Genomic DNA, 27,882 nt, shown 5'->3' with positions numbered 1-27,882 from the left:
CACCCACCCGTGGGAGCTACATCCTGCCAAAGGACCCTGGAAAGAGAAATAATATTCCATTGAAACAGATATTCAGACTCAAACAAGAGTGCTTCCTCTAAGGTTACACAGACATTCATGGTAAGTTTTCTGTACAGCTGTTTATACAAAAGTGCTGAAACAAATATTCACAGCGGAACAAACACTCCATTAACACTCTCCTTTACTCTCACATATACCAAAACGCTTCCTCACACATATACAGCCTTACTCTATTCTATTTCACACAGACACCGTGCTTTCTTGCACACGCACACCCTATCCACCCTTGGTATTTAATTACTCTTGCCTCTCCTATAGTTTTTAGATTCAAGATTCCAGCAAACCTCTAGGATATTCATGCTCACTGCCGTTCGTTCACATCTGCCCCCGGCTGTGCATGTCAAGCTTTCGCTATGTAGCAGGCATGGGGGTCAGGAGTGAGTAGAGGATCTAGAGGCGCCGCCATGCTCCTGCAAGAGCTGCGTCATTAGGGGCTGCCTCGTTGGCCATGGCGGTGGCCTTTGAGGCCCCAACTGCTGTGGCTTCCAGGGGGCATAGGGACGGGACAATGAGGAGAGGCCGGGCGTGGTGGCGGAAGTGAGGGTCTACTTGTCTCACCTGCATCTGGTGGGGCCAGCTTTATGTAAAGGGGGAGAGCTCCAAAGCCCTGAGGATAGCGGCTGGCGCCCAACGTTTTGCAAAAACAGCTGACCTGCACAGGGATCTGTGAATCGAGTTGTTGGATGAACATCTAGCGCAGCTAAACAGGAATTTCTGCCAAGGACTGGATCAGAACGCAAACCCTGTGATCAAGAAATTTGCTACGTTTACTGCAAATCCTTTTTACCGCTATCAGCGGCCCGTCAAAGCGCTGCCCGTGTGAAACCATCTCTACTGTGACAAGAACACAGATCAAGAAGCATTTCAAACTGCAACTAGACTCTCAACCCGAGGCTTAAACCACAAGCTTAAACCTAGTGCCATGTCAGCGAAACAATGGGGAGGTAGGTTCCAGATGCAGGATAAACTGTATCATAGTTCCAGTTTCACTTAGTAAAATCAGTCATGGAAAAAGAGACAGAAAAGGAACATTGAACAAATCAAGAAACGTACTAAATACAAACACTTTCTACAGTCAATCCAGGGGGGGCAAATGAACATCTTTATTTGACACGTCACATATACAAATTGCATAGTTCATCATTTGAAAGTAGTCTTTTTTCTTTCACCCTTTGCTCTTCTTTAATGTCTGGGAATCTCGAATTCCTCATGGTAGGTTTTGCAATCCAGCTTAGAAAACTCTCTCCCCCCTTCCGGGAGAGCAGCGCATTGTGTGAGTAAGTGAGTGAGCAGACGACAATGGGCCTGATTTACAAAGGGTTTTTCGATAGGATTTTCCCATTAAAACGATTTTGTGAATCTGACCCTATGTCTGTTTCGCATTCGACTATTGTTTATATGAATACTGGTCTGTCTGTCTCACTGTTTGCAAAATGGGTGAAATTTATTTTGTGAAAACTATTTAAATTTTGTTTTTTGTCCACATTTCCAAACGTCTGCGAACCAAAATCTTAGTTGCGACCCCAGTCATGAGGATGTGATTTGATCGAATTACGTTAATTGTATTGCAAATTCTGCTACAATTTTTAAAAGCGCTGTGTTAACCACATAATTAGTGTAACGTGATAGGGAGAGTCAGTGAATGCATTCAAAGGTTCAATTGAGGGTGGAACCCAAGCATTACAAATAAAAGAAATCATGCAGTAGTCGCTACATTAGAACGATTCCCATTGGTTGCTAAGCTTACCTGAGTTAAGGCCTTGTGTGTCACAGGCACTGGTAGCTAGTAGCAAGGGTTTCTGTAGCACACCCTGCCTACCAGCCTCTGCTACGCATAATAAAATACAGGAATGGAGAGCGTGGGACGTTTGTAGTTGGCAGAACAGTTACTTGAAGATGTGAGTGTCGTTTTCCACTCTCCGGTGAAGTACGTTTTGGAAGTCTGTGCCAACGCAAGATACACACAATGGAATAAAAATAGGACTGTAAGGCATAGAGAGGAGCCTGGGGTGGCACGTGCTACCAATGGAATCTGATTGGCCACCCCACGTGCCACCCCAGTGTGTGTGTGTGGGCGTGGGTCTGCAAGCTCGAACTTCATGCAACCCCTGCATAAGTCAGTGCCCCACTTGGGCCTCCTGTTATGTTCAAGTCTCAGGGTTACTCACAAAGGATACATGGGTGGGCCGCAGGTATTCTTCAGGTTACTTTATTCATGTAGCATAGACCATCAGGTCTCGTAAGGTACATTTAGGAGATAGGGAAGTACATAGGGGACACCACTGGCTCCCACCACCCAGACTACATCTTCTAACTGCCCTGGGTGGAATCACATTCACACACAAACATTCCAATCATTCTCCTAGCATTCCATTCATGACCTCATACCTTGCAGACACACCGCATGCAACCAGACTGCAGGGACCAAGAAGGAAAGTCAATCACAACACCTCCTTCCATTACCACAAACAAGCACACCTCACAATCAACACCTCACATCAGAAAGCACAGCACTCAAAGTCACAACACCTCCCCAGTCAAAAGAGTCTGGACATGCCACTGCTATAAGGTTATTCAAAGCACTGTGTATGGATGATCTTTACAAAGCCATCACTGGCACACCAATTATGCATACCTTGGAAGGTTTAAAACTAGATAAAGAGTATGGGATTCAAGTTCTGTGGCACTATTTACAAATAGAAATAAGCACATTCCTTAATGGAGGCAGGTCAAGGATGTTTGAGATATAAACCAGCAGGTTTAGGTTTGAACATTTTTTTTTATTACAATAAAAATAAGCATTAAACTGCTGCCTCCAAGATTGCTATTACAACATGATTATAGAAGTTGGTACTATCTTGGCAAAACAAATTACTTTCAATAACCTTTGTGTACCAAAAGGCCATCCCAGCCCAACACTAATTGTCTTAAAAATATCAGACCTGCCACAAAGTTTTGCAAACATGTCACAATCCAGACTCGAAAAAGAGATCAGCCAGGTAAAAAGTGAAGTAAAGTGTCAGACATTCTGTATTCTTGGCGCACTATGCAAGAAACCCTTTCTAATGGCACTGTGTCACAGCTATTTATTTATGTATACTTTAATGTGTTACAGTCAAAGACTTTACACTTGAAGGAAAATAAAAATCATAATAAAATAGAAACAAATACAGAAAATTTAAGAAGCACCATTGATGCATACAGTACCATTCATTATTCATAAAATGCACGAGATACATAGATAAAAGTTCACACATAATTCATACGAAGTTTACAGTCAAAATTTCAAACAAACAAACAAAATTACAATGTTTCAGGCAAACAGAGAATCCACAGGCAAGACAATCACACACAGGCCAGCAGGAGTTTCTTGACTGACCTCACTAACGACAGTAACTCTACGCATGTCAAGGCTCTACGTGAAACACCAGCAGCTGTTCAAATGATAACCAGACACAATAGAAGGCCAACTGCAGAATATTTCCTACCCAAAGGACTTCTCACCAATTGAGGACAGGTTGTGAACATAGTCCCCCAGGTTTAACTTAACCACAGGAAGCATAATGGGGCACTCTGTCAATATATGCTTTCCAGTTTCAGGGCAACCATGATTTTTGCAGAGGCGACAAAATATTTCAGTCTTCTTCAATTTCTTAGCAGGCCCAGTGTTCGCCAATACTGGCAATCTGTTTATATGGAAAAGCAATAAGAACCTGCAAAGATTTTTTGAGGGACATAACATAAGGTAACGCTGCACTCTCCCAGTGGTATATCACACATATGAAGTAAACCTGTATTACTTCAGACTCAGAAGATGTGCATGATCCTTTAACCTATCCCAATCGAGCATGTATCCCTTCAGCTCCTTCCGGAGTTCCCAATAGCCATGTTCCCAATCAGGGGCCCAGTCGAGAGTACTGAAAAGACTTAGGGTGGACTTAGCAAACCCTGTCTTTGCTTTGTTTGCTATGTCTGAACTCACCAATCTTAATAGATCACACTGTGGATTGGTAAGGGCCTTCACGTATAGTAGGCCACATTTCAGCAGGAGCATAGTAGCCATCGAGCAGATGCCCAATTCCAGGAGGATGATTTCCATCGGTGTACAGGGAGGGAGTCCCAGTATTTGGCACCAGAAATGCGCCTCAGCCCAGGCAACCCAGGACAGATCATCTAGAGTTAAAGATTCTAGACCGTTCAAGACAGCCAGGCAGAAGCACTGTTTATATAGTTTCAAAAGGCCATTAAGGCTAAACCCCACTGAGCTCTTACTGAAGGCAGCAATGCTGGTAGGTGTGTTGCCTTCCATTTTCTGGCAGCTTTACATGAGGTATAGTTTCTTCTACTCTTCAGCTCCACCCCAAGTACCTATAGCTATCAGTGTAATCAACACAAGTCCCCTCTATCAGCAAAACCTGGCGGCTACTCTTTTTTGAGTAAAGGGCATAACCTGGGTCTTTTGCCTGTTAATGACTAGATTTATTTCATTTTCATAGCTCCACAGCCCCTCTGCTAACTTTCTGATACCCGCAAAGGTCACATCCATCAGGACCAAGTCATCGGCATAGGCAAGGTATTTGATAGGCGCCGATCCAATCCTAGGCGGACAGGTGTCTAGCCTCTCAAGATATTCTGGGAGATCTGCTAAGTACATGTTGAACAAGAACATGGCCAGTCTACACCCCAGTTTGACCCCTCTGGAGCTAGCCAGTGTCCCTTCATTGTCCAGCCTAACCTGCACAGTTTTATCAGGATGAAGCAGTTCTATGAAGTAATACAGGTGGGCAGCCCCAGGCTGCAAGTTTTGCCCAAAGCCTTTCCCTGGGAACCAGATCAAAATAGGACGTGAAGTCCACAAACAGTGCATACGGACCATGGCCACCCCTAGTTCTTGTGCCCTAAATTAATGAGTCCATAGCCCTCTGGATGTGTATAGTGGAGGAACCTGGGCGAATGCCCCTCTGGAAACGATCCAGAACTTATTGGAATCCGACCATGACTGTCGACGATCTAATAGGAAGGAGACAAACAACTTTCCGGGAACATCTAGCATAGCTTGTTGGTGATAGTTACCCTGTAACAACCAGTCTCCTTTCTTATACACCGGAATAAGTATTGCTGACAGCCATGAGACCAGGATCCTACCTTCCCACATCACCTTCTCAAACAGTGTTTCCAGAATTGTAGCCCAGTGCTCAGCAGCATTTTTTAATACCACAACAGCCAGTTGATCAGGAGCAGGGGTTTTACATGATTTAAGATTCCCGATCTTAAGGGAGATGGCTTCCCGATGTATCCAGAATGGACCCTCATGCCAGTTTTGTATCTCAGCATGATTCTGTACCAGAGAAGTCATCTCAACATGGGTGATCCATTGAGCTTCGCTCACAGGATTGATGACTTTTTCGCCCAAACTTCCTCTTGCCGCCCCAGAGCCTGCCATATTTTCCTCATATCACCCAATCAAAGCACTGCAGCCATTTTACGCCCGCCTACTTATTTTTAGGAATAACGCCACCGTATAACCCATCATCGGTACCGGTTTTTAATCATTTTAAGTTGGTCAGAGAGACAGAGATCTTACTTTTAGCCTCACAAATTTCCCTTCTCATTTACGTTTTTCCGATCTCTGAGCCTTTTGTCATAGTGGTGGTATTTGTCAGATGGAGTACTGTGCATGGTGAACTCTTTTTACAACTTCTAACATGTTAGTTGAAAACCATCCCTCAATTTCGTCCATCGTCATATTTGTTAAATCAACAGGGGTCATGAAGTGGCCAGGACAAAAGATGACATTTGCAAGCAGGCTATTTTTCTCCGACCAGCTCACTCTATTACCAGCATGGTTAACCCGCAGCTTCGCGAGCTGGGTGTGAGTAGCAGTAGACACATTCATTTCAACCTCTGAGGTTAAGATGGCATGGTCACTGCGCTCATTAGACTGAATTCTCCTCTGAAGGGAGCGCTGAATCAGAGCTGGATTGGCAAAGAAGTAATCAAGCGTAGTTTGGTTATTGCCCGCCTTCCATGTAGTCAGACTCGGCATATCACCCTTCAAGCGACCATTCACCATACACAAGTTCCAATCAGTGAGGAAATTCAACCATTTATCACCCTGTACATTTTGTTTAGGTAAGGTAATTCTGGAAATGTTAGCAAAATTACTGCTAGGGTCAATACTATGGGGGCATCTATTTAGTGCATTGAAATCCCCCCCAATGACGATGAAACCCCACTTTCCTGCATAACGATCTGTCACTGCTATCCTATATGTGCAAGGAGCAAACACTGAACCCAGTATAGGCATGTTTGACCTTATCATTGGCCTGTCACAAATGGCTTCTAAATAAATGAGGATCTGACCCCACTGAAAATTCATGGTAACCCTGGTCCGAAAATGAGAAACACAGGTGGACATAAAGTGTCATGGAACATGAAAACAGTGTGGTGTGGCGCTGGAGGAGAAGGCACGCGTAAAGACTTACATGTGTGGTCAAAAATAACTCTAAAATTAAGGCTGTAGAAGATTGGAAGAATGACTGAAAAGTAAGAGTGCTGCCCATGCACCAAACTAATTTGTGTTTTTTTTTTAGGCAGCCAAAACCTGAACGACTTAAATGATCAAATTACCAAAATATTGAATTAAAACGTCCAGAATCACGCCATGCGTTGATGGTAAGTTACAGGGTACTGACATATAAACCTCCACCCCTTCCTTCTCAGCCCCCCAAAAACAGAGATGACATTGAAATGAATGCACAGTATCTCATGTTTAAGGCTTCCTGATCCTGCAATATCTGTATCTTGGTATCTGTTCTTTATTTTGCCCAGTGTACCTGATAAAAGATTCTGAACAAGGGTTTTCGTTCAGAAGAACGGATCTTAATGTAAAGTTTACAGCTAAGTAGATCATGCTTAATGCTGGAATTCAGCCTGTTTCCAGGGCTTGAATTATAGAGACAATGAATCCTTGGTAAGGGGAGTTTGGGCCACAGTAGGTTTCATCGAGGTAGAATTGGTTGAAATCTTGTCTGCCGCTTTTTACCACAAATGTATGTGGGGGTGGGTTAGGAGTAATAACAAAGGTAGAGGGGTTGGGGGCTTTATGGGGCTCCCCCGCATGCATTTGCAGTAAAATGTCCGTAAAAGGAAAAAAAGAAATTCGACCAATTCTCGCTCGATTAAAAAAAGTCGATTATATCACATACAATCGAATCTTGTATAGATTAAATAATCCCTTAGGGGGTTTGACTTTTTGCGAAATAATTTTCCATGTGTGAATATTGTAAACTAAGTTTTCAAACAATATCCCAGGCAGGAATATTTGAAAATTGTAGCGTGTCGATGATACTAGATTATTTTGAAATGTACATTATAGAATACACTACAAAGACCATATCCAATATACCACGCTGTGCGATTGTGTTAATTTTTCATCAAAGAATAATACATGTTTCTAATACAGTGTTATGTTATGTTATTTTATGTTGATTTATACCGCGCACTGCTACCACCCACGGGCTATGACCAGGTGCTCGCATGGCTCTGCAAGAGATGGGGTTGGGGTGGTTAGTGTGGATAGGGTTAGAGGATAGGTTCAGAACCAGGAGGAACTGGCGTCTGTGAGTATTGTTTTGCATGTGGGAGTTCATGTGAGAGGTCTTGTGCATTGTTACCATAAGGGTAAGATTCAGTGCCTCGGGTGTGTGGTCTGGTTTTTTGTTGGTGTTCGTATGTTGTGTGGAGTTCTAGTGGGTTTGGTAGTGTGCACTGGTTAGATAGTGTGCATAATGGATCCAGAGTCACGGGTGGTTGTAGCTGTAAGATAATCTGTTATCTTGGTGTAATTGCATTGTTGATGGTTTTATGGACTATGTGGGTGGTTCATTCTAGGTGCGCTTCAGCATCTAGAGATAGTGGGTGTGAACGTAGTATTGATTCTTGGTTTCTTTATTTGTAATGTGGCTAATCCAAGGTCTGGTGTAGTGGCGTCAGTTGTGTTGGTGGAGCAAGAAGGGGAAGATGGGTTAGTAAGTCAGTTGGTTTGTTGGAGGCTATGGTGTGGCTCTTTTTTTGCTGCTTGATGGTATCTAGCCAGGTTCTTGTTTGTGATTCTTTGGCCCATCTCATCTCCTCTCTAGTTGTTTGTTTGTGGTGTTGTTGTTGCCAGTGTCCCTTCGAGGTTATCATTGTCTGCTGAAAAAACAGGCTTTGAGCAGTTTCCTGAAGGTGATACAGTCTTCTGTGGATCTAATTTCTTTGGGCATGGTGTTCCAGATGTTAGCAATTAGACATTAGAATGCTGTTCTGCTGAATTTCCTTTTTTTGTAGTATTTTGCCTCTATTTTTAGGTCATTGCTGTATCTTAGTTCCCTTCCTGGGTGATACCAGCTAATCTTGTCTCTGAGGAATTCAGCGCCTTGTCTGTGCAAGGCTTTGTGGGCGATGCAGAGTGCTTTGAATTTGATGCGCTTTTTCACTGTTACTAGTGTAGGCTTTTCAGTGCTGAAGTAATGTAGTCTCTTCTGTTTAATGTTAATAGGATCCAACTGCTGTGTTTTGCACCTTTGGAGTTTCTTGGTAAGTATTTTCGGCATTCCTAGGTAGAGGCTGTTAGCATAGTCAATTCTTGTGAGTATCGGGATATGATTGTGAGGGTTCTATGGGGGAAGGAGAGGTAGGGTAGTAATCCTCTGAGGAGTCGTAGTAGGAACAAGCATTTTATGGTTATTGCATGGACTTGTGATTTCTGGGATAGTCCGTTGTCCATGAGTATTCCTAGGTTATTTCCTACGTCCTTATTCTCTGGTTGTGTTCTCATGCTGATTGGCCCGTCCAGTTGTGGTTTCCCCCTGTCGAATCCTGTGGGTGAGAGCATTATTTCCGTTTTTGCCAAGTTCACTTTAAGGTTGTTCATTGCCATCTAATTGCAGATGTCTGTGAGGCCGCAGTTGGGGCTGTTATTTTGTTCTTGGGTTCTGTTTGTTTCCACAGTCAGTTGTGTGTTGTCTGTGTAGTTGTAGGCAGAAAATCCATGGGTCTGAATGATTTTCATCAGTGGTCACATGTAGATGTTGAAAAGCAGAGGAGAGAGTCTGGATCCCTGTTGGACTTTGCAGAATATATTTTTGGTGTTTGAGGTGAACGGTGGTAGGTAGTTTCTTTCGGTTTGTTTTTTTGGAATGAGGTAAGCCACTTTAGTGTGGATTTCTGTATGCCACATTCCAACAATCGTTTATTAGTGTTGCGTGGGTGATTGTGTCGAATGCCGCGAATCTATCCAATAGTATGAGGGCCGATTGGGCATCGTCATCTGTGTTTATTTTCAGGTCGTCCCATATCGATAGGAGTGCTGATTCTGTTCCTCTCATTGGTTTGAAGCTAACTTGTGACTGGTCAAGTATTCCGTTTGTTTCGATGTATTTAAGAAGGATTTTGTACATGTGGTTCTCCAGGATCTTTGCTGGGTAGTGCACGTTGGATATCGATCTGTAGTTGCTCTGGTCTTCTGCGCTTTCGGATTCCTTTTTATCAGTGGTTTAATGTATTCTGATTTGAAGGAAGACGGTACTATTCCTCCTTTGAGTGATCGATTTATTAGGTTCTGGAAGTGCGTGCACAGGGTTCTGTGGTTGAGGATTCCTTGGAAGAAGGCAAGGGTCTCTTGGGGATCCTGCAAGGTTGGTGTCCTTGATCAGTGTTGCAAAGGTTTCTTCTGTGATTGGTTCTAGGCAGGTGAGTTTCACTGTAATCTGTGTTTCACCTGGTGTCTGTGGCCTGGCAGTCATGGTTTTGTTTGCGCAGGCTAGGCTGATGGTCTCCTGAATTGCTTTTATTTTTGATCTCAGGTGGTTGGTGATGTTTTTCACAAAGTTCTTGTGTTGAGATGAAGGAATTCTTGCAGGAAGGTTTTTTAATCTCTTTGATGATTTTGAAGAGTTCTTTCTCTGGATTGTTTGCCGATTCTATTCTTGTGGCGTAGTAGAACTTTTTTGCTTTGAGGAGTGTTGATTTGTATAGTTTGAGTTGTCTTTTGTATTTTAGTTTGTCTCGTCTGACATATTGTTCTCTCCATTATCTTCTATTTCGCTGTTTTTTTAGTTCTTTCAGTTCTTCTGTCGGTGGGCGGTTTTGGGATGCGATGTAGAATGGTATTAAGTAGTGGTCGCTCCATACCGTTGTATCCAGGGTGTGTCTGGCATCGTGGCTGGATCCATTTACTATCTGCTTGAAATGCAAAGTTTCCTGTAGTGCACAGAGTGAGTTTGCTGTGCACTTGTTTTCTTTTTCGAGCCATATGTTGAAGTGTCCCAGTATGACTAGGTTGTCATGGTGGGTTGATAATATGGCAGGCGGCGTCTGCTAGTTTTGTTATAAAGTTGTGGTTTGTAAGAAGGTGGTCTGTAGATCAGTAGGAGTACTATTTTGGGTTGGTCATTGAGTTCTATCTTGATGCAGAGGGATTCATATTCTTCTGCATGGGTTGTGATAAGTTGAGATGCTCAGGTGTGTTCTTTGTGTATGATTGCGATTCCGCCCCCTCTTAGGTTTTCTTTGTTGGCGTGTATTCATTTATAATTGTCCTCTGGTATTGCTTCGTTCGTGATGGCTTTAGAGTTGTGTGATAACCATGTTTCTGTACCATGTTTCTGTAAGAAAGGGCACGTCAGTGTCTCCTTCGCTTCGAAGGTCATAGATTTCTTTTGAGTGTTTTGCCATGAATCTAACGTTGAGAAGGCAGCAGTGCAGTTTGTTTGATTTTCCTTTCGGGTTGTTGTTTGTATTAATCCAGTGTGTTGCAGGTTGGGTTTCCATTGCTGGTGGATTTGTCCTGCTTGAACCTGTTGAGCAATGTGGCTTTTTTGGTGATCAGTCTCTCGGTCGAGTAGACTGATAATGTTTATGACAGAGTTGGTTGGTTTCAGTTTGTTATGGGTGATGAATTGTGTAGATACCCATCCATTGTTCCAGTCTCTGGTGATGTAGTGTGTGTTGAGGGTGATGGATTCCAGCTTGTCCCTGATTCTGGTTGGGGTATTGTCCATGGTGTAGACCGGGTTGGGATGGTTTATTAGTTGTTGTGTTGCATTTGGTGACTTGGTGAGGTCTGTATCTGCAGCGCTTATTGCCAGTCGGTTCGTTGTTGCTGGCCCATTTTTCCTTACCACGCAGTCACATGTGCATGGTAGCAAGCGATGTAGTCTGTTTTTGCTCTCTTCTTTGCATGTCTCCTCGGGTTGTCTGGGCAGTTTTTTGTCCAGTTTTTCAGAGTTGTGGGATTATGCTAGTCGGCACCTTCCTGAGCTGTTTGGTTTTTCTTCGTATTTCTATTGTCTGTTCTGGCTTCTTTGTATTTCACGTGGTGAGGGTTGTGGGTTGTATTCCTTTGAGTGAGCATCCTCTTTGGATTGGTGTGTTACCTGGTCCTAGGGGGTTACTCTTTGCTGTTTGTGGTTAGTTTTTGCTTGTCGTTGGTGAGGTTGTGGATAGTTGAGACCTCGGTTGGAAGACCTTTGTGTTTCCATTAGTTTATTGCTCCTTCCTTTCTGGCTCCTATGTGATTTTGTTATTTATCCTGGGGGTCCTTTGGTTGTGGTTGTTGAACCAGAGGTAGTAAACCATTGTGATTCATTATTTTAGTGATCTTTACTTTCTGGCTCTGATGTACAAACCTGCAGTGTATGGAGGTGTCTGGTTGGAGACACAATTTCTCAAAGGGCACCTGTACCTTAGCTACCGGGGATTGTGGGCATCTGAAACTTAGCTACCAGGACTGTGCCGGGTCCAACAGTCAATGCATTAACACCGAGAACTCGGGACACCTGGATAGCGGGAGAGGGCTCAAAGGGGCAAGACAGACAATCCAGTCACACCTAGTCTTGGGACACCTGGGCAGAGGGAGAGGGGTCTATGAAGGGCATTACAGTAACATCTAGACTTGGGACAACTGTCTAGGGGTAGAGGGGCTAAAGAGGGGCACAACCATCAAGGCAGTCACATCTCGAGTTGGGATACCTCGGATACCTGGACAGAGGGAGCGGGGCCTAAAGAAAATGGTACAACAGTCAATGCAGTCAAACCTAGTGTTGGGACACATGGATAGAAGGAGAAGGTGCAAGGAGGGCACAAAAGTCAACGCAACAGCACTTGGGACACTTGGACAGAGGGAGAAAGGCCTAAAGAGAGGCACATCAGTGAATGCAATAACACTTTGATCTGAGATGCCTGGGTAGAGGACCATAACAATAAATGTAGCAACTTTAGACCTGGGACACCTGGACAGAGGGAGAAATGCCCAAAGAGGGGCACACCAGTCAATCCAATAACACTTCCACAAAAGTAAATTCAGCCACCTTAGACCTGGAACACCTGGATAGAGGTATAGAGGCCTAATGAGGGGGTACAAGAGTCAATGCAATAACTCTATGGTTTGGATAGTGGGCACAACAGTGAGTCCAGCAACCAATAACACAATGCTATAACACTTTTATTTGGGACACCTGGGTAGCGGGCCACAGTAAACATCGACTTTATCATGACAAAAGAAATTTAAGTTGAATTGTACAACATAAAAGTGTATAATGGATAAAAAATAAAAAATAAGAACAAAATTGTTGTCAAATACACATAATCAAAACTTAGGAAAAAGAACTAATTCTCATAGCTTACTGATTTCTAAGCAGATCTGCTTAGAGAAAAGAGATCAGTAAACTATGTGAACAAGTTTAGATACTCATTAAAAAAGTTGTGAGCACATTCCGTGTGTTTTTTCACTGTCATTTTTTCTTTTTCCCTCTTTTTGATTATGTGTATTTGACAACAATTTTGTTCTTGTTTTTTATCCATTATACACTTTTATGCTGCACAATTCAACTTTAAAAAAATAAAGTCGATGTTTACATTCGGATCCTTAATGGGAAAACTTTGAAGTGATATCTGTTTTTTGGATACACCCAAGAGAAAAAAAGAGGCTTAGATCCTAAATTAATTTTGTAGCAGCTTTGCAACCACTCGTATTGTACGCTTTGGCATATGGTGGCAGCACTTGGGAGGCTGCATCTTGCATATTAGGACTATAGCACCTGGCTGTGATCATTCTTTTGGGTGTGACCCTTGCTTAGCATGACATTACCCGTGGCATATCTGGCATGCGAGTGGGATCCTGGCCTATCATGACTTAACCTGTGACATATTGACATACCTGGCATGTGAAGTTAAAGCTGGCAGAAGATGAAGGTATGATGGCTATATGTATCTGCAATAGCACAATAAGACAGAGTCCCTGGCCTGTGATGGTTCTTTTAAGTGGGACCCTGGCGTTTCATGACTTTACCCGTGGCATATCTGGCTTGTGAAGCTAAATCTGGCAGAACATGGCAGTGCTGGCAATATGAATCTACAATAGCATATGAAAGCTGAGCCCCTGGCCTGTGATGGTTCTTTTGAGTGGGACCCTGACTTACCATGACATTACCCGTGACATATCTGGCATGTGAGTCGGACCCTGGCCTCCCTCCTTCAGGCTACTGTAACTCACTCATATCTGAATGTCTGTCTGCAATTTAGTCATGGTGTTCCGCAAATGACCTCTGCCTCAAACCCAGTCAGACTGAGATCGTTCGCATTGGGACTCCTGCTCCCGCATTCCCACTCTCACACTGGCCGGCCTCCCTTGGCCCTGTGCTCTAACAAATATGCGAGGCAAAGGCAAAAACCTTTGGGGTCATCTTCGACTCCACTCTCCCCTTCTCCACTGACATTTCAGACATCTCTAAAAAGTCCAACTAACAGCTGCACCTCCGCAGAGGTACTCTTACTTTTCTCACCTTCCCCTAGAAGCTCAAAGTCTCCCGAGCCCTGGTTCTCTCAAGGCTTGACTATTACAACAGCCTCTTTCTCAACCTCCCTGCCTCTACTCTGTGCCCTCTTCAACTCATCCAGAACAGAACCACAAGACGTATCCTTTTTTCTCAAGCCCTGGGACTGCATCTCTCCAGCGCTGACATCATTACACTGGCTCCCTGTGGCTGCAAGCACCAATTTCAAGACCCTCTGCATTGTCCACAAAGCTTTCTGGGGCATGGGACCCACCTATCTTCAACAATGCCTTCCTAAATACTGTCCCTCCGGAGCCCTCCGCTCTTCTACCTTCAACCTTCTGCAAGTGAGCCGGTTCTCTAAGCAGAGATTTTGAGGGAGATCTTTATCCTTAGCAGGAGCCGCCCTTAGCAACAGCCTCCCTGCCGCCCTGCGTCTTGAGCCTGATCTCCTTAAATTGCGGAAACTCTTTAAGACATTGCTCTTCTCCTTTTCCTTCTCTCTCCCTCGACCCTGCTGACCTCTCTCCGCTCTATTCCCTATCTCCTTCCTTTTCCACACAGCATACCGATTGGCCACCGGGAGTGTCTCACATGTCCCCGGCTCCCTCACCAGTCCTCCAGCACTTGTCTCAGGTCCTGCACTTTCCTCATTGCTACTGCACCCGGTCAACTACGCATTGAGAATGGCATCTCTCTGCACTTACCCAGTCTCTGACCAACTGGGCGCATCTGGATTCCCCCGTTGCACTTGTCCTCCTCCCTTCCCCTCTCCTACGCCGTCTGCGCACTTACACAATCTGAACGTCCCATGCTTTGAAGATAGTATATCTTTTCCTCCTTGTCTCCCTTCCTGCATGGTGGCGCCTTTATGCTTTTGGAAAAACTGCAGAATCATCGTCAGACCTATTTGTTGTTATCTACACTGTTAATTGTACTATATGCACTTACTCTGCTTATGCGGACTGGTTATCATTCAGAAACTCAAGGGCTCTGAAAGACTGTTGTTTTTCTCCCCTGTCCCCTACTCCTTGAGTGCCTTGAAACACGTGCGCTCACCCATACATCTCAATCATTTTAAGCCGCCCAAGTGGATGAAATCAGATTTAGTATAGTGAGCCCGTGGAATTCTATGGATGGTATTCGACTAGCTGTGTTTATGAACTGACTTCATGGTGGGTGACAAGCGCCAAAGCCGTGTGAGATGCGAGGTATGCTTCACTATGGTGTTAAGAAAGGAAGATACCTTGCATCTGATGATGCCGTGAGTGAGACAAGGCACACATCAGCCTGTGGTGCACATCGCAAAAATTATCAACATTATAAAAAAATTGCAGACCTTAAAACTGAGTCTGAGCAATGTTTTGTTTGAATGCAGGATGGTGTATTGTGGGCTGGAAAATCGCCTGACATTTTTCAGGTGTTAGCCAGACACATGGTGATTGCGATATGTTTTAGGAACTGTTGGGAACCTAGCTAAATACCAATGTCAGATAGGGCTAAGTTCTGAAACTTACCCGGGCCATCGTCACCAAGTAGGTAACATACAAGTTGTCTAGACAGAGAACCTGCTTGTTATGGAGCAGGAGGCACCCAAGATCCAGCAAGAGATGAGTGCATTCCTTCCTTTATCTTGTTCCCCTTTTCTGTGTGTAGAGCACAACCTTACCTGATCCCCTTCTGCTGCATGTTCCTACTTTCGGCCAGCATTCTCTGCCTCTTACATCATTTCTATTGTTTTATTCCATTCTGTGCAATAGCACCTTGAATGTTCCAAGTGCCGAATGGGATTACCAAATAAATGATCTCAGGCCCAAATAAGTGTACAGACTAAAGGAATTTGAAAAAATAAGACTTTATCATCAGTTCAATAAAGTAGGGAACATGGCAAACAGACAGATTATAGCTTACTCTCAGCACATTTCCACTACGCAAAAGACATTACACTTTGATGTATGTAGGCTATGCCATCATCCTACGAGGCAAACAGTGAAAACCTGTCTGGCGGAGGAACTGGTTAAGGGAACATATGTACCTATAATTCATATACGTGTTATTATCATCATTGGCTGCCCCTTATCTAGTAGGCACGCCTTAGACAACCTCTAACTACGTAACATATATATAATAGCATAATAGCAGCAGCTGATAGGCATCTGAAACAATTTGTATTTATATTTGTATTTATTGTTTTATATAGTGCCTTAATCCAAGGCGCTTGCCGGCACCATCTTTTCAACATCTGCAAGATCTGCTCCTCTCTTACATCCATCCTTCCAAACTCCTAATCTCCTCCCTTATTTTCTCCCACCTCTTCTACTGCTCCTCTCTCCTCTTTGGTCTCCCTGTCTCTCACCTTACTCCCCTAAAATCCATCTACCACTCCTCTCTTCGTACTGTATGTCTTCTCGGCCCTCAAGACTCTATTTCTTCCTCTCTCACTCAACTTGGCTAGCTTCCCTTCCTCTCACAACTGAAATTTCAATTCCTCTGTCTTGTCTATAAATCTCTCCATGACCTGGCCCCCCTACCTTTCTTCCCTCCTCTCATTCTACTCCCCTCCCGCTCTCTCCACTCAGAAGACCTCTATCTTCTCACGGTACCCCCTGCCCCATGTGCCTCCTCACGCTTCTGCTCCTTCCAACTCTTGGCCCGCCTGCACTGGAATCCCCTACCGCTCTCCATCCGCTCCACTCCTACCTACCCATCCTTCCGCTCCTCCCTGAAATCCCTTCTTCTTCACTCCCCCGTGACTCCCCTTCCCCACCCCTCTCCCCTTCCTTGCCCCCCCTTCCACTGCCCCTTCCCCCTTCCCCAATGACCTCAAACCTGTCACTGATACTACTCAGGGGCATTGATGGCACCAGTCCAATTCCCCTTCCCTTGCCCTCCCCCTCCCCCACCTATCTGACCTCAAAACAGACATTGTAACCCCATCACCTAACCCCTCTCCCATCCCCTTCCCCCACTCTCCCTCCTCTTTTTAGTAAATTGCTCTACCTATTGCTCTAATGACTTGTTTCATGTTGTAATTATGCTTCTCTCACTTGTATACCTGTTGTTAAACCTGTAAAGCGCTTTGGCTTAAAGCGCTATATAAATTTTATAAACATAAACATAAACATGATTCAAACCAGAAAATCGGCATGTAGAAAAATTTGCATGAGAAAAAGGGAAAGGAGAGGAAGGGGGTGTGGAAGGAGGGAAGAGGGAGAGAAAGTAGTGAATAGTAGGAGGAAGGAGAATTTAGAAGAGAAGGGGAAAGATAAGGAGAACAAAAAGAAGGGTACTGGAGGGAGGGAGAGAAGGGTGAGAGGGGGAAGGATGTCAGGGAGAGGTATGTATGGTACATCATTACATAAACCCTCATGATTGGTTGGCACATACCAACCTAAGACATTTTGCTTGTTAGCAGCACATAAGCAATGAAACCCAGGTGCAGGGTAATCACGTCAGACAACTGTCTTTCTGAGCTAATTTATCTACCATCTCTCATCAGTTAGCCTCTAAGTTAAGGCTTCTTCTTTGTAGTTGACTTTACTGGCTGTTCTCTTCTCCGGAACATTAAAGGAAGTGAAGGTACATTACTATCTTTGTCTGGAGCTTTATGAATAGGCCTTGTCATCTGATCTTAAACCACGTGTGATGATTTTGTCCATTCTGACCTTCTATTTAATGCTGTTGATTTCATTATATTTGGTATTATTACTCCTCTTGTCCTTTGGAGACTTGGTTGCTCCGTCTTACATGACCTTTCTGCATCTTTGGCACTCATACTTATACACCTCTTTACTTAATCTAAGAGTAATATGTCCTACGCACATGGCTTATTCTCTTTGACTCCTTTCGTTCCTTGCAGTTGCTTCTTGCTGGGGCATCTTTGATCCTGAGTCAAGCAAGTACCTTTTGTTCTTGCATGAATCTGTATTCCAGCGCCTGTCAGCTCTGCAGCCTTGTTTTTTCACCTCGAGAAGTCTCCTCTTACTATTATCCAATGGCAACATCCATATTCTCAACATGGCTGCTTTACTTTATGAAAGGTACGCGCTGGTGGCTCCAGCTTCCCCACCCAAGCAGCCACGCACTGGAACGCACTGCCACCTCAGTTCAAACTGATTGAGTCACCCCTAGCCTTTCGTAAGGCTATCAAAACTAGGCTCTTTGTCTAAAAAGGCCTCCCAATGTGATTCTCCATATGCATTATTCTGTACCTGCATACCACTGTATATCTATGTGTAACTATGAGACCTATGGTCACCCGCTTTTCTAATCACATTCTGTAACAGCGCCTCAATGCCTTTTGGCTGCAAGTGCGCTTAACAAATGCAAATAAATAAATACTCTCATTATATTTCATACATTAGCAAGCTTCTACGCTGTCTCATTTATCTTGCGTTTCTGCTTATATACGGCTACTGCATCTTTTGTTACTTATCTTCTAAATGTACATTGTTTTCTTCATATTTGCATGCATATTTACTTCGCTGCTTCAGTTACTTCTTCATTCTTTGGACATCCATGCATCAGAATTAGTGCGTCTATGTATCGTCTCTTTCAATAACGCCACTTCTCTCCTGTCTGACTTAACTTATAATTCTTCCATGTCCAGTTGTGTCTGCAGACTCATGTCTACTGCCTAAGTTCGAGGGTACATTTGGTGCGGTTGTCGGCGTGCATAACGTCTTTCATACCTTTAATGTGGTATTGGGCTTATACCAGTTGTCATGCACAGTGTTCTCTTACTGTTCTTCCAGTATGACAGAGTTGAGGGAGTGGGCTCTATAGAGGACGTGTACATCTGCCTCTCTACAATTCTGTAGTCCTTTTGTTTTTTGTTTAATTCCATGCCTTCTTTTGAACTTTTACCCCCTTTTCTTTACAGTTTTTTTCTCATTTGACACTTGATTTGCTCTCTTCCTTGTTAATTATCTTTTGTTTTCCACGCAATGTTCACTTTCTTCCTTTCCCCCACCTCTTTCCTTTCATTCTGGCATTATTGTACATTTTCTTTCTGCGTTTTCTCCTTTCATTCCTGTGTTCGTGTTCTTTGGCCTTTTCCATGCACTAACTCCATCCTTGATCTTTCTGCCACTCGTTTTCTCACCAAGCCCACCTAGCACCTCAAGATCCCCCGCACCCATCCCGCCGTACTCTTTAGTTTTAGTTGAATTTGGCTTTTATTGTCAGACGTTTCAGAACCCACTCAGCCCCGGCAATCCCCTTCCTTTGGGGGGGACTAATGATCCCAATTTGACGGCAATCCCCTTCCTTTGGGGGGGACTAATGATCCCAATTTGACGGCAGCGAGGAGGGGATGGCATGTGGGCTTCAGAAGGATATCTGGATTTTCAAGCTGTGGAAAGGTATTGGATGCGGGACGCAGGCTGTTCAGGGTTAGACCTAAACACCCGACACATAGAAGGGCCACTGGCTTCGAATTGGCAATGGTGATTTCTTGTATGGTAGCCCATAGCATGCTAAGCCTGCTTCAAAGTGCTGAGCTCGAAAGAAGTAACAGGAGTGAGGATTCTGATGAAAGAGTCTGTCTGTATCGCACATAAACAGGGCCAAAGTCGTGTAATATATTAGGGCGATACAGTGAAAAGAAATTCTGGCATATAAACATTCATGATTAAGGAAGAGTGACTATTCTTTAAAAGGGTGATGTTGGCCACAGGAGAGGGTGAACAGACAAAAACGTGATCCCCCTGTACCTCTAGCTATCACCTGCCCACCCTGCTGTCACTATAAACAACTATCCTGATCTCTCTCCCTCTCTCTCAATCTTTCTCCCTCTCTCCATCTCTCTATCTCACTCTATCTTTGCCCCTGTTTCTGGCTTTATAAAAAGTCACAGTGCCCTGATATTACATTATTTCCCTAAAGCTTTAGGTGTCTAGAAGACACGTAATAGGGGAGTTTGATGATAGAACTCAAGCAAGGTGCCCAACGCTCTCTGACAAAGGCCTAGCTCTTTGATTGGAAGGGGACTCTGATGAACTTCAATATGGGTCCTCCTCACCTCCGCACACACAGGAAGAGCCATTAAGAAATCATGGTTGGTTACAATTCTTCCTGCATCCTGCACCAGGCCAGACCACACTTTTCAGTGGCCTCTGCACCATTTATTCATAAACCGGAAGGAGCTCCCCAAAAGCCAAGTAGGAGGGGCTGCCATCTCGTCTCACATTGGTTCTTGGGTGATTATGTGACTGGGACCCAAAGGGACACCGCACCATCTTGAGTGCCTCCATTGCTCCTTAACTGTTGTCCTCACCTGTGCTTGGACATGAAGCGCATTTAAGCCATCTAAGCTAGTTACTCTCCTCCTGCCATCCTACCTCAGTTAAGACTGCCCTTTCCAGCAGACCCAGCACACTTTTCAGCTGTAGCCCACAGGAGATCCCCAAAAACCAAAGAGGCATGCCATCGTATCCCATGTTGAGCCCTGACCAGCCATGTTATCACCAGGACGTCCAGCTCGTCGGGCGGCAGACAAAGGATAGTGACAAATAGTCTGACATGCAGCCATTTTGTCCCCGACCCAAAATGGCTTCTAGGCAAAAACGAATCTGTGGAACACGGCAATATGCTGGTGAACACACGCCAAGGGAGCAGAATAGAGGGAGCCTGATAATGGTTTGTAGAGTGAAGGAAAAGAGGGTGTGAAAAACTGATTGGAACACGCTAGTTTGCCAAGGAGCAGAAATGGAAATCGGTACGTTACGTGTGAAAATGGGGCCCATGTAAAAGTGCTGGGAGGCAAAGGGTCAGTATTTTACAAAACCTGTGAATTACAAAAAGCAAAGATCTTTGACTCTGATGCCCGATGTTTTGGACAACAGCGCCCATTGACCTAAACCAGCGTAGTCAATTGTGTGGCTCATGGGAGTCATAGCGCAAACTATCTGAGGTGCAGACATTTGCAGGATATGACTGAACTTCCTATACATGCATAGAAGAAATCACAAGGAGGTCAAATGTTACACTTGGGCAGCAAAAAATCACTGATCTTAGAGTGTTTTGTTGTTTAAAGGTAGTGGCGCTCCAAATGCTCCTTTCATATGACAACCATTCCGCGATTGGTTGAAAAGTGAAGCGTTCCAATGTGAATGGTACATGGCAATGGTGGCATTTGCCCAAAAGTCACACAGTCCTTTTTGGAACCTGGCAAAGTTCTTTGTGCAGATTGGCTATTGTTCATTTTTTGCATTTAGGTTTCATATTGCTTCCAATGACTGCCAACCAATTCAGGGCAGGATCTGGGGGGAGGCAGGGGTCAGCGCCCATCACATATTATTTCTATAACAGTTTTTATTAGACTAATAAATCCCCTGAGGGGGAACTCTCAACACTTAACCACTCCATAACCGACCCCCAGGAATATAGCTCGTATGCAGAAGGAATGTTCCATTGTGAAACTCGCTAAAAAAATCTTAACCCTCAGCATGAATAAGAAGGGAGTCATGTTGGTGTGGCCTGGAAGAGCAGAGATAGTGTGAAGCCATAATGGAGACAGTGGCATGCTTGGAGCACACAAGACAATTCACAATCTTTCAGCCCAAAATGTTACCATCATACCCCTTTTTTTATTTTAATTTTTTTATTGAATGTAGCCAAGTAAACTCAACTTTTTCAATAATTTAAAACAATTCGATTACATTTCCAAATTTTACAACTCAACAAAACCGTATTTACAGTAATTACCGAGCACCCAACTGAGGCAAGAAATAAAATAAAACTAATGTTACTTTGTGAATATTCCTGATCTAAATGTTTTAAATTGTGTATTTTAAAGGTTTGTAATAAACCAATAAAATAAAAAATAAAAATTAAAAAAAATAAGATAAAATAATATGAAATGAAATGAGCTATCGTGAAATAAAACAATTGTGTGCCTACAAGGTCGTTAACTCCAATGAAAGTAATAGAAAAAATAAGCCTCGCCCTTACCGGTGTTATTAAATGTTGGATGGTATGCTTTGGAGATATAGCTAGCACAGAGAGAGAGAGAGAGAGAGATATGATCACATATACTAGTGGGAGGGGGAGGGTTGCTATGATAGAGATACATATTCAGCAGATAGTGGGCGATGGGAGGTATGATGCCCCTAGGTCAACACCGCTGGTCACCTTACCGCAGAATCACATACCGGAGGTCAGACTTCTTGCGGCACCCGATGCACTTACCTCCACTTCCCGCCCAGCCCACAGGACCATGTCCTAGTGCTCTCTGTGCCTATATCCCGCCCTTGGATCATGCTGCCGCCATGCTCTGCGTCCCCCTACACCTACTGTTCAGCTCTCCCTGCTGCTGTGGTTCTTCCTCCTCAAGCACACACCTGCTTCCAGGCAAGTCTATTTTGTACAGTAACATTGACAAATTCTGCTTCTGCCACCTGCTGCTACCCCCCTCCAATAGCATTGTTGCCGCTGGCGATGAAACATTTCATACTTGGTCTTGTTGAAGGCTCACTTGTCAGAGATCTTGCCAAATGTATGTGGGCATCCCCTACTTCTGTATAGTACCGTATCCACTTCATTATTTTGTCCATGCCCCTTCTCCATCCGTGGACTGAAGGAGAGTCTGGTTTCATCTATTGCATGGCAATGCCTCTCTTAGGCACATTGATGTCATTATTTATTAACTGTTTAATATCTCTAGACCATTTTCTATCCTCCCATATACCCAGAAGCACCAGCTCTAGATTTCCCTCCACCAGCCCCTCAAAGTATTAGCTGATCCCTACAAGACTTTGTTCCAGAAACCCTGCAACATCCAACACCCCCATATCATATGAAAGATGGTGTCTTTCTCGGTTGCACAGTTTGGGTAATGGGATTTATTGTGTCACCGATTTTCGTCAGCTTCACTTGTGAGTAATGTACTCAATGTAAGTAGTTGAATCAACTTAAATAGACATCAAATGGCCACCTCCTTCTGGATATTGCTAGGCCCCTGCCTCGGCTAGTTCCCTAATATCTTCCACCCCGTACTGCAGTCGCGTCAATAGAGGACAAACTCTAAAGTTCATTAATGCTATATACGCGGGGCTTGACTGTAATCTCATTCTCATAAACATTCATTTCCAATGGGGAGGCGTGTGGTAGGTTTAGATTGCTGCCTAATTGTTTAATAACGAGATGTCTTAATTGCAGATATTCATAAAACTCGTCTCCAATCCAATTTCCTCGTTCAGTGGTTGGAAGGATGAGAAACCTCCATCTTTAACAATTTGCTTGAACGATATAATGGCCAATTTTTAAATCGTGTTAAGTGGTTGACCCCAGTAAGTACCCATTACCCCACAGCAGGGAGTCCAGGCTCAATATGCCCCTTCAAGCCAATCTGATCGGTACCTGCAACCAATCTTCACCTGCTTCTTTTGTCACCTTAGTCACTTACAGTACGACCCCGGTAAAGAGGTTTGACCACTCCAATCTAACCTCACGCTGCCAATTACACACCCATAATGCAGTTTTTACCTTCTTGAAATCTCAAACTGTTGCCCACCGCCAACTGAGTTACCCAATAGAAGACATGCAGGTTCAGATGTCCCAAGCCACCCTCCCAGGGACAGTGAAATTCGGGGGGTGTTGTCATGCCATAGAAAGGCATACTCATTTCTGTCAATTTCAACTCTATACATTCATAAAATCCTTCAATTTCTCAACTTTATGGCTAGTGAAACGCTCATTCTCCCTTTGGTGCTCTGACAACTTGACTGTTGTTCTTCTCGTCTTATAGGCCTCCAGGCCTACGTACTCGCCACTCTTGAGTCTATCTTTACCTCTGCTCTTTGCATTGTTTCCTGCCTTCCCCCACCTTCCTATATCTCGCCGTCACTCACCTCTCTGTTGACTCTATTTCCCCTCCAGTCTGCTTTGTTTTCAAGTGTGTCCAGGGTTTTTCTGCTTCCTGTCTTTCATCTCAGCTGTTTCTCTGTACCCCTAGTCATACTCTTCGCACCTACTCATTCTTTCTTCCTGCTTTTCCAAGCCCTGCCTATGCGCATTCTCGCTATCGCTCATTTGCACTTCTCGCTGCTAAACTCTGGAGCGCTTTCACTGACTGTCCACGCTGCTTCTACCCTGTCGCCTTTTTGTTTTTCTCTGAAAGCCCTTTTTCTTGCTACTTCCTGACTGGATTGTAGCTCCACGTTGCACACCTGCGGTTCTCATACAAATTTTAGCCATGGTTATTGTTTTGGACACTGCTTTGGGGAAAGCGCTATATAAAGCATATAAAGTTGAAATAGGTATTAGAACCACCACATTTGAAAATATTACAGTGGTTCTGTAACAGTAAAGAATATATAAAAAAGGTAGCAGGAGCCCCTCTTTAGAAAAAGCATGGCATGATAACCTGTTCAGTGGTTTTTCCCACTTTGAGAGTCGCTTTTGCTCACTGTACTTTTCACAAAGGAGGAATATGCATTTGCATATCAGTCTTTGTCCTGCCCACAAGGGCAGCCCAGCACCGAAATGCCAGGCAAGCCTCCTTTGACCAAGAGTACTAAGAGCAACCCTAGACACATGTTTCACCCTTGTTGGGCCTCATCAGTGAGGTGGAGCTGTGCCTCTCTCAGCACAGTGAGCAAGGGGTGCACGTCTTTGTGAAAAGTACAGTGAGCAAAAAGCGATGGCTGCGGACTCTCAAAGTGGGAAAAAAACGCATTATTTCTTCCAGGTTCTTTCTAGAGAGGGGCGCCTGCTACCTTTCTGTTTTTTTTAGTTTAGAATATATGTTTGCTTTGTTATGTTATGTGTTGAATTGCTGCACTTGTTTGAGTTTCTATTTGTTTCATTTATTGTTTCCGTAATGTCATAGACAATTTTCTGCAATTTCACTTGATTTGATAGTGATTATTAGCCTAACACTTGCTTTCTTTTAGCATACAGGCATAATAAAAAGATATACATATTTTTCTAAATAATATGTATTGGTGAATATAAAATAATAAAAAAAGAGAAACAATGCAAAGGCTCTCTTTAAGAAAAAGTATCTTGATTTTTGGCCCCATTTGTAAATGTTAAGGAACTGAGGGACGTCATTTGGGGGTCGCCAGAGGTCGCAACTGCGACCTCTGGTGATTCCCTTGCGACCTCTGTGATCTTTTTGCGACCTCTGATTAAGCCTTGCTGCATAATTCTTTTTAAAATAATCAGGGGTCGCGAAAAGATTGCAGAGGTCATGGAGCTTGCCTTGCGGGCTACCGTGCGTGCGAGTCAGCCTGCCAGTGCCTTCAACCTCTGATTATTTTAAAAAGAATTACAAGGCAAGTCACTGGCGGGCTGAATCGCGTGCACAGCGACTTGCAGGGCAGGCTCCATGATGCCTGCTTGGGGGCGGGCGCGGCTCCACTAGGTCTGGAGGCTGGCACGCGAGGTCATGGTTGCCTGGCAACCATGAACTTTGTCCGACCTCGCCTCCGCTGTTTCCTGCATCGCAGAGTTCATGGAGTTTGCCATGCGGGTTGCCGTGCGCGCGAGTCAACCTGCCAGTGCCTTTCGAACTCCGATTATTTTAAAAAGAATTATGAGGCAAGTCACTGGTGGGCTGAATCGCGCGCGCAGCGACTTGCAGGGCAGTCTCCATGATGCCTGCCTGGGGCGTGCGCGGCTCCACTAGGTCTGGAGGCTGGCACTCGAGGTCATGGTTGCCTGGCAACCATGAACTTTGTCGGGTCTGACCTCGCCTCCGCTATGTTTGTTTCCTGCATTGACCGGCTTTGATGTCATAGCTAGACACACAGACAGAATACCGGCTGCCGCGCACACGCAGACCCCCAGCACACCTATTCTCCCTCTCAAACACCCCCCAAAGTATGTGCCCCCACTGCTGGCTGCTGATGGTGCTGCTGCTGGAGTCCAGGGCGTGGGGGCGAGGGGATGCCCCGGCTGCACCGGCGGAGATCTGGATGCGCGGAGGAGCAGACCACGCACCCCGAGGAAGACCACTCGAGCGACCCCTGCAGAAACCCCTCCTGCCACAGAGCCCGGAGGAGCACTGCGACCAATCCTGCTACAGAGTGGCTCCTGGGGAGCCCTGCAACCCAGCCTGCTACAGAGCCCTGGGGGAGCCATGTGGGGTCTACACTCCCAGCTGCGTGTGGGGCTGCGCTGCATCGGCCGGGCCAAGGAGAACTTACCGCTGCAAGCACTGATGCACGGCAAGGGGGTCTGCCGGAACCACACTGCATCCGAGCAAGGTGAGGGCTGCATGCAGTGCGCACTGTTGGTACCACGGTTACTGTAGCACAGCGTGCAAGAGAGTGCGTGTTTTGTCTCCGAGTATCAGCCACTGTTGAGAACAGCCCACCAGAGAATCTGCATAGTGCCACAATAACGAGAGAGACAGCATTACAGCGCGACCAGGAAAGCAATATCAGCAGACGAAGGACCACACTGCGGTACCGGAGTGGGTCTTTCTGCATTGTAATGAAGTACTCCAAAAGACCTACAACTATGGTGAGTAGCAACATTTGGTTTAGGGAGTCTCGTGCTCTTGTACTATGATCCCGCCTAAGTGAACATTATTCTCTGCCTTGTGCTTTACCCTTCGTTTAGGAAGCAAGGCAGCAGGGGGGGAATGTGTAGGAATTCTAAAAGTGCTGGGCAGCTTCGCAGTATTTCCTCAGGCACCTTCTCTCCCCAATCCTGTAATTTGTCACTCCTGACAGGCACAAATATCGCTTTCACATCTGCAGGCTTGAGTGTATAGCAAAGACGTCCCTCTGCTTCTGTCCAGGTGGCAATAGGATTTTAGTGGTTTCCATTTAGCAAGAGTCAAAGGCGCTGTTTTTGTCCCTGGATCTTTGATATGCACATGTTTTGTTTCAAAGTTACTGCAAAGTTACTGCAAGTGCAAGTGCTTTTCACTTCCACGTGCCTTTTGTCTTGTCTTCTGTGGAGCCAGGAAACGGTGTCCTGCAGGCATGAGGCATGAGGCACAAGCAGTGCTTAAGTGCTATATATTAAAGCATCATTATCGTTTGGCCTTGGACATCTGCTTGCAATCACTGTGATTTGGTAATATGGGCCAATACGCAATGATATTAACGATACATATGGTGATCCATTCTTGTATGAAATGTACATCAATTTACAGGGTTATCGTGACCATATTGTTCGTAGTGTACTTAGAAACAATGCTATGTGAGGCCACTTCCTGTGATGGCACGTGGGGGCGTGGTCAAATGGCATCACTTCATGTGATGTCATGTGGGGCGTGGTCAAATGACATCACTTCCTGTGATGTCACTCTTGGGGGCGTGACAGTGTGATGTCACTTCCGCGACCCCTGGCATTTTGGTGAAATGACGTCCCTGTAAGGAACACAAACAGTACACGCTCAAAAAGACATAATGATGCTTTTAAAACACGTAGGCATGTGTTGGAAATCCGCCCATGTATTTTGTCTAGAACTATTAGTGCCACTGTCACTTCTAAAGTATGTTGTTCGGTCTTTACAGTAGTTCATAAATCCTACATGTAGACCTCTTGAGATACGAGTGGCTGGCAGTGCCCGGCATGGCCCTTCTCTATCCCTCCCTTCCTATTTAACCATTTGTATTGCATAGTTGAGGCAATACCTGCCATAACACAGATTTCCAAATCTATTTTGATGATATGAAGCTATTTCTCGTTCTAGAAGGGTGGGGATCTGGGCAGGATTCCACTGCTCATTACCCACAGGCAATGCACACTAGCCCACTAGACAACACCGCAAAAGAAGAATTGGCCTTACCAAGCGTCGGACTCAGTTGACTCTTTGGCATAAAACCTTCACTGGCTTAACATTGAGTAGATGATGGACTTCAAAGTCACCTGGTCTAGTGCATGGCGTCCTGCAAGCCTGGGTCCGCAATACCTCGGAATTCGCAGCAGTCAGATACATAACCATGGGACTCCTGAGATGACCAAAGCTGGTTAAGGTTCATCTATCAAGGTTCAGACAGCTGAGAGGTGGAGTTAAAACAAG

The 27,882-nt window shown here is 44.7% G+C and overlaps 1 protein-coding gene across 1 annotated transcript in view; it reads left to right on the top strand.

The window, feature by feature from the left end:
• The window catches only part of PLVAP (plasmalemma vesicle associated protein), a 118,195-nt gene that overhangs the window by 88,140 nt on the left and 2,173 nt on the right, over nucleotides 1–27,882 (top strand). Inside the window, exon 5 of the mRNA XM_069649017.1 lies at nucleotides 6,675–6,756. Coding sequence (XP_069505118.1) covers nucleotides 6,675–6,727 — 53 coding nt within the window. The 3' untranslated portion in view covers nucleotides 6,728–6,756. The remainder of the gene's footprint in view (nucleotides 1–6,674; nucleotides 6,757–27,882) is intronic.

This window comes from Ambystoma mexicanum, chromosome 1p (assembly GCF_040938575.1).
Source record: "Ambystoma mexicanum isolate Mex_15411 chromosome 1p, UKY_AmexF1_1, whole genome shotgun sequence".
Classification (NCBI taxonomy): Eukaryota; Metazoa; Chordata; class Amphibia; order Caudata; family Ambystomatidae; genus Ambystoma; species Ambystoma mexicanum.
The sequence above is the reverse complement of the archived record's forward strand: the minus strand, read 5'-3'. Positions and strand labels throughout refer to the sequence as shown.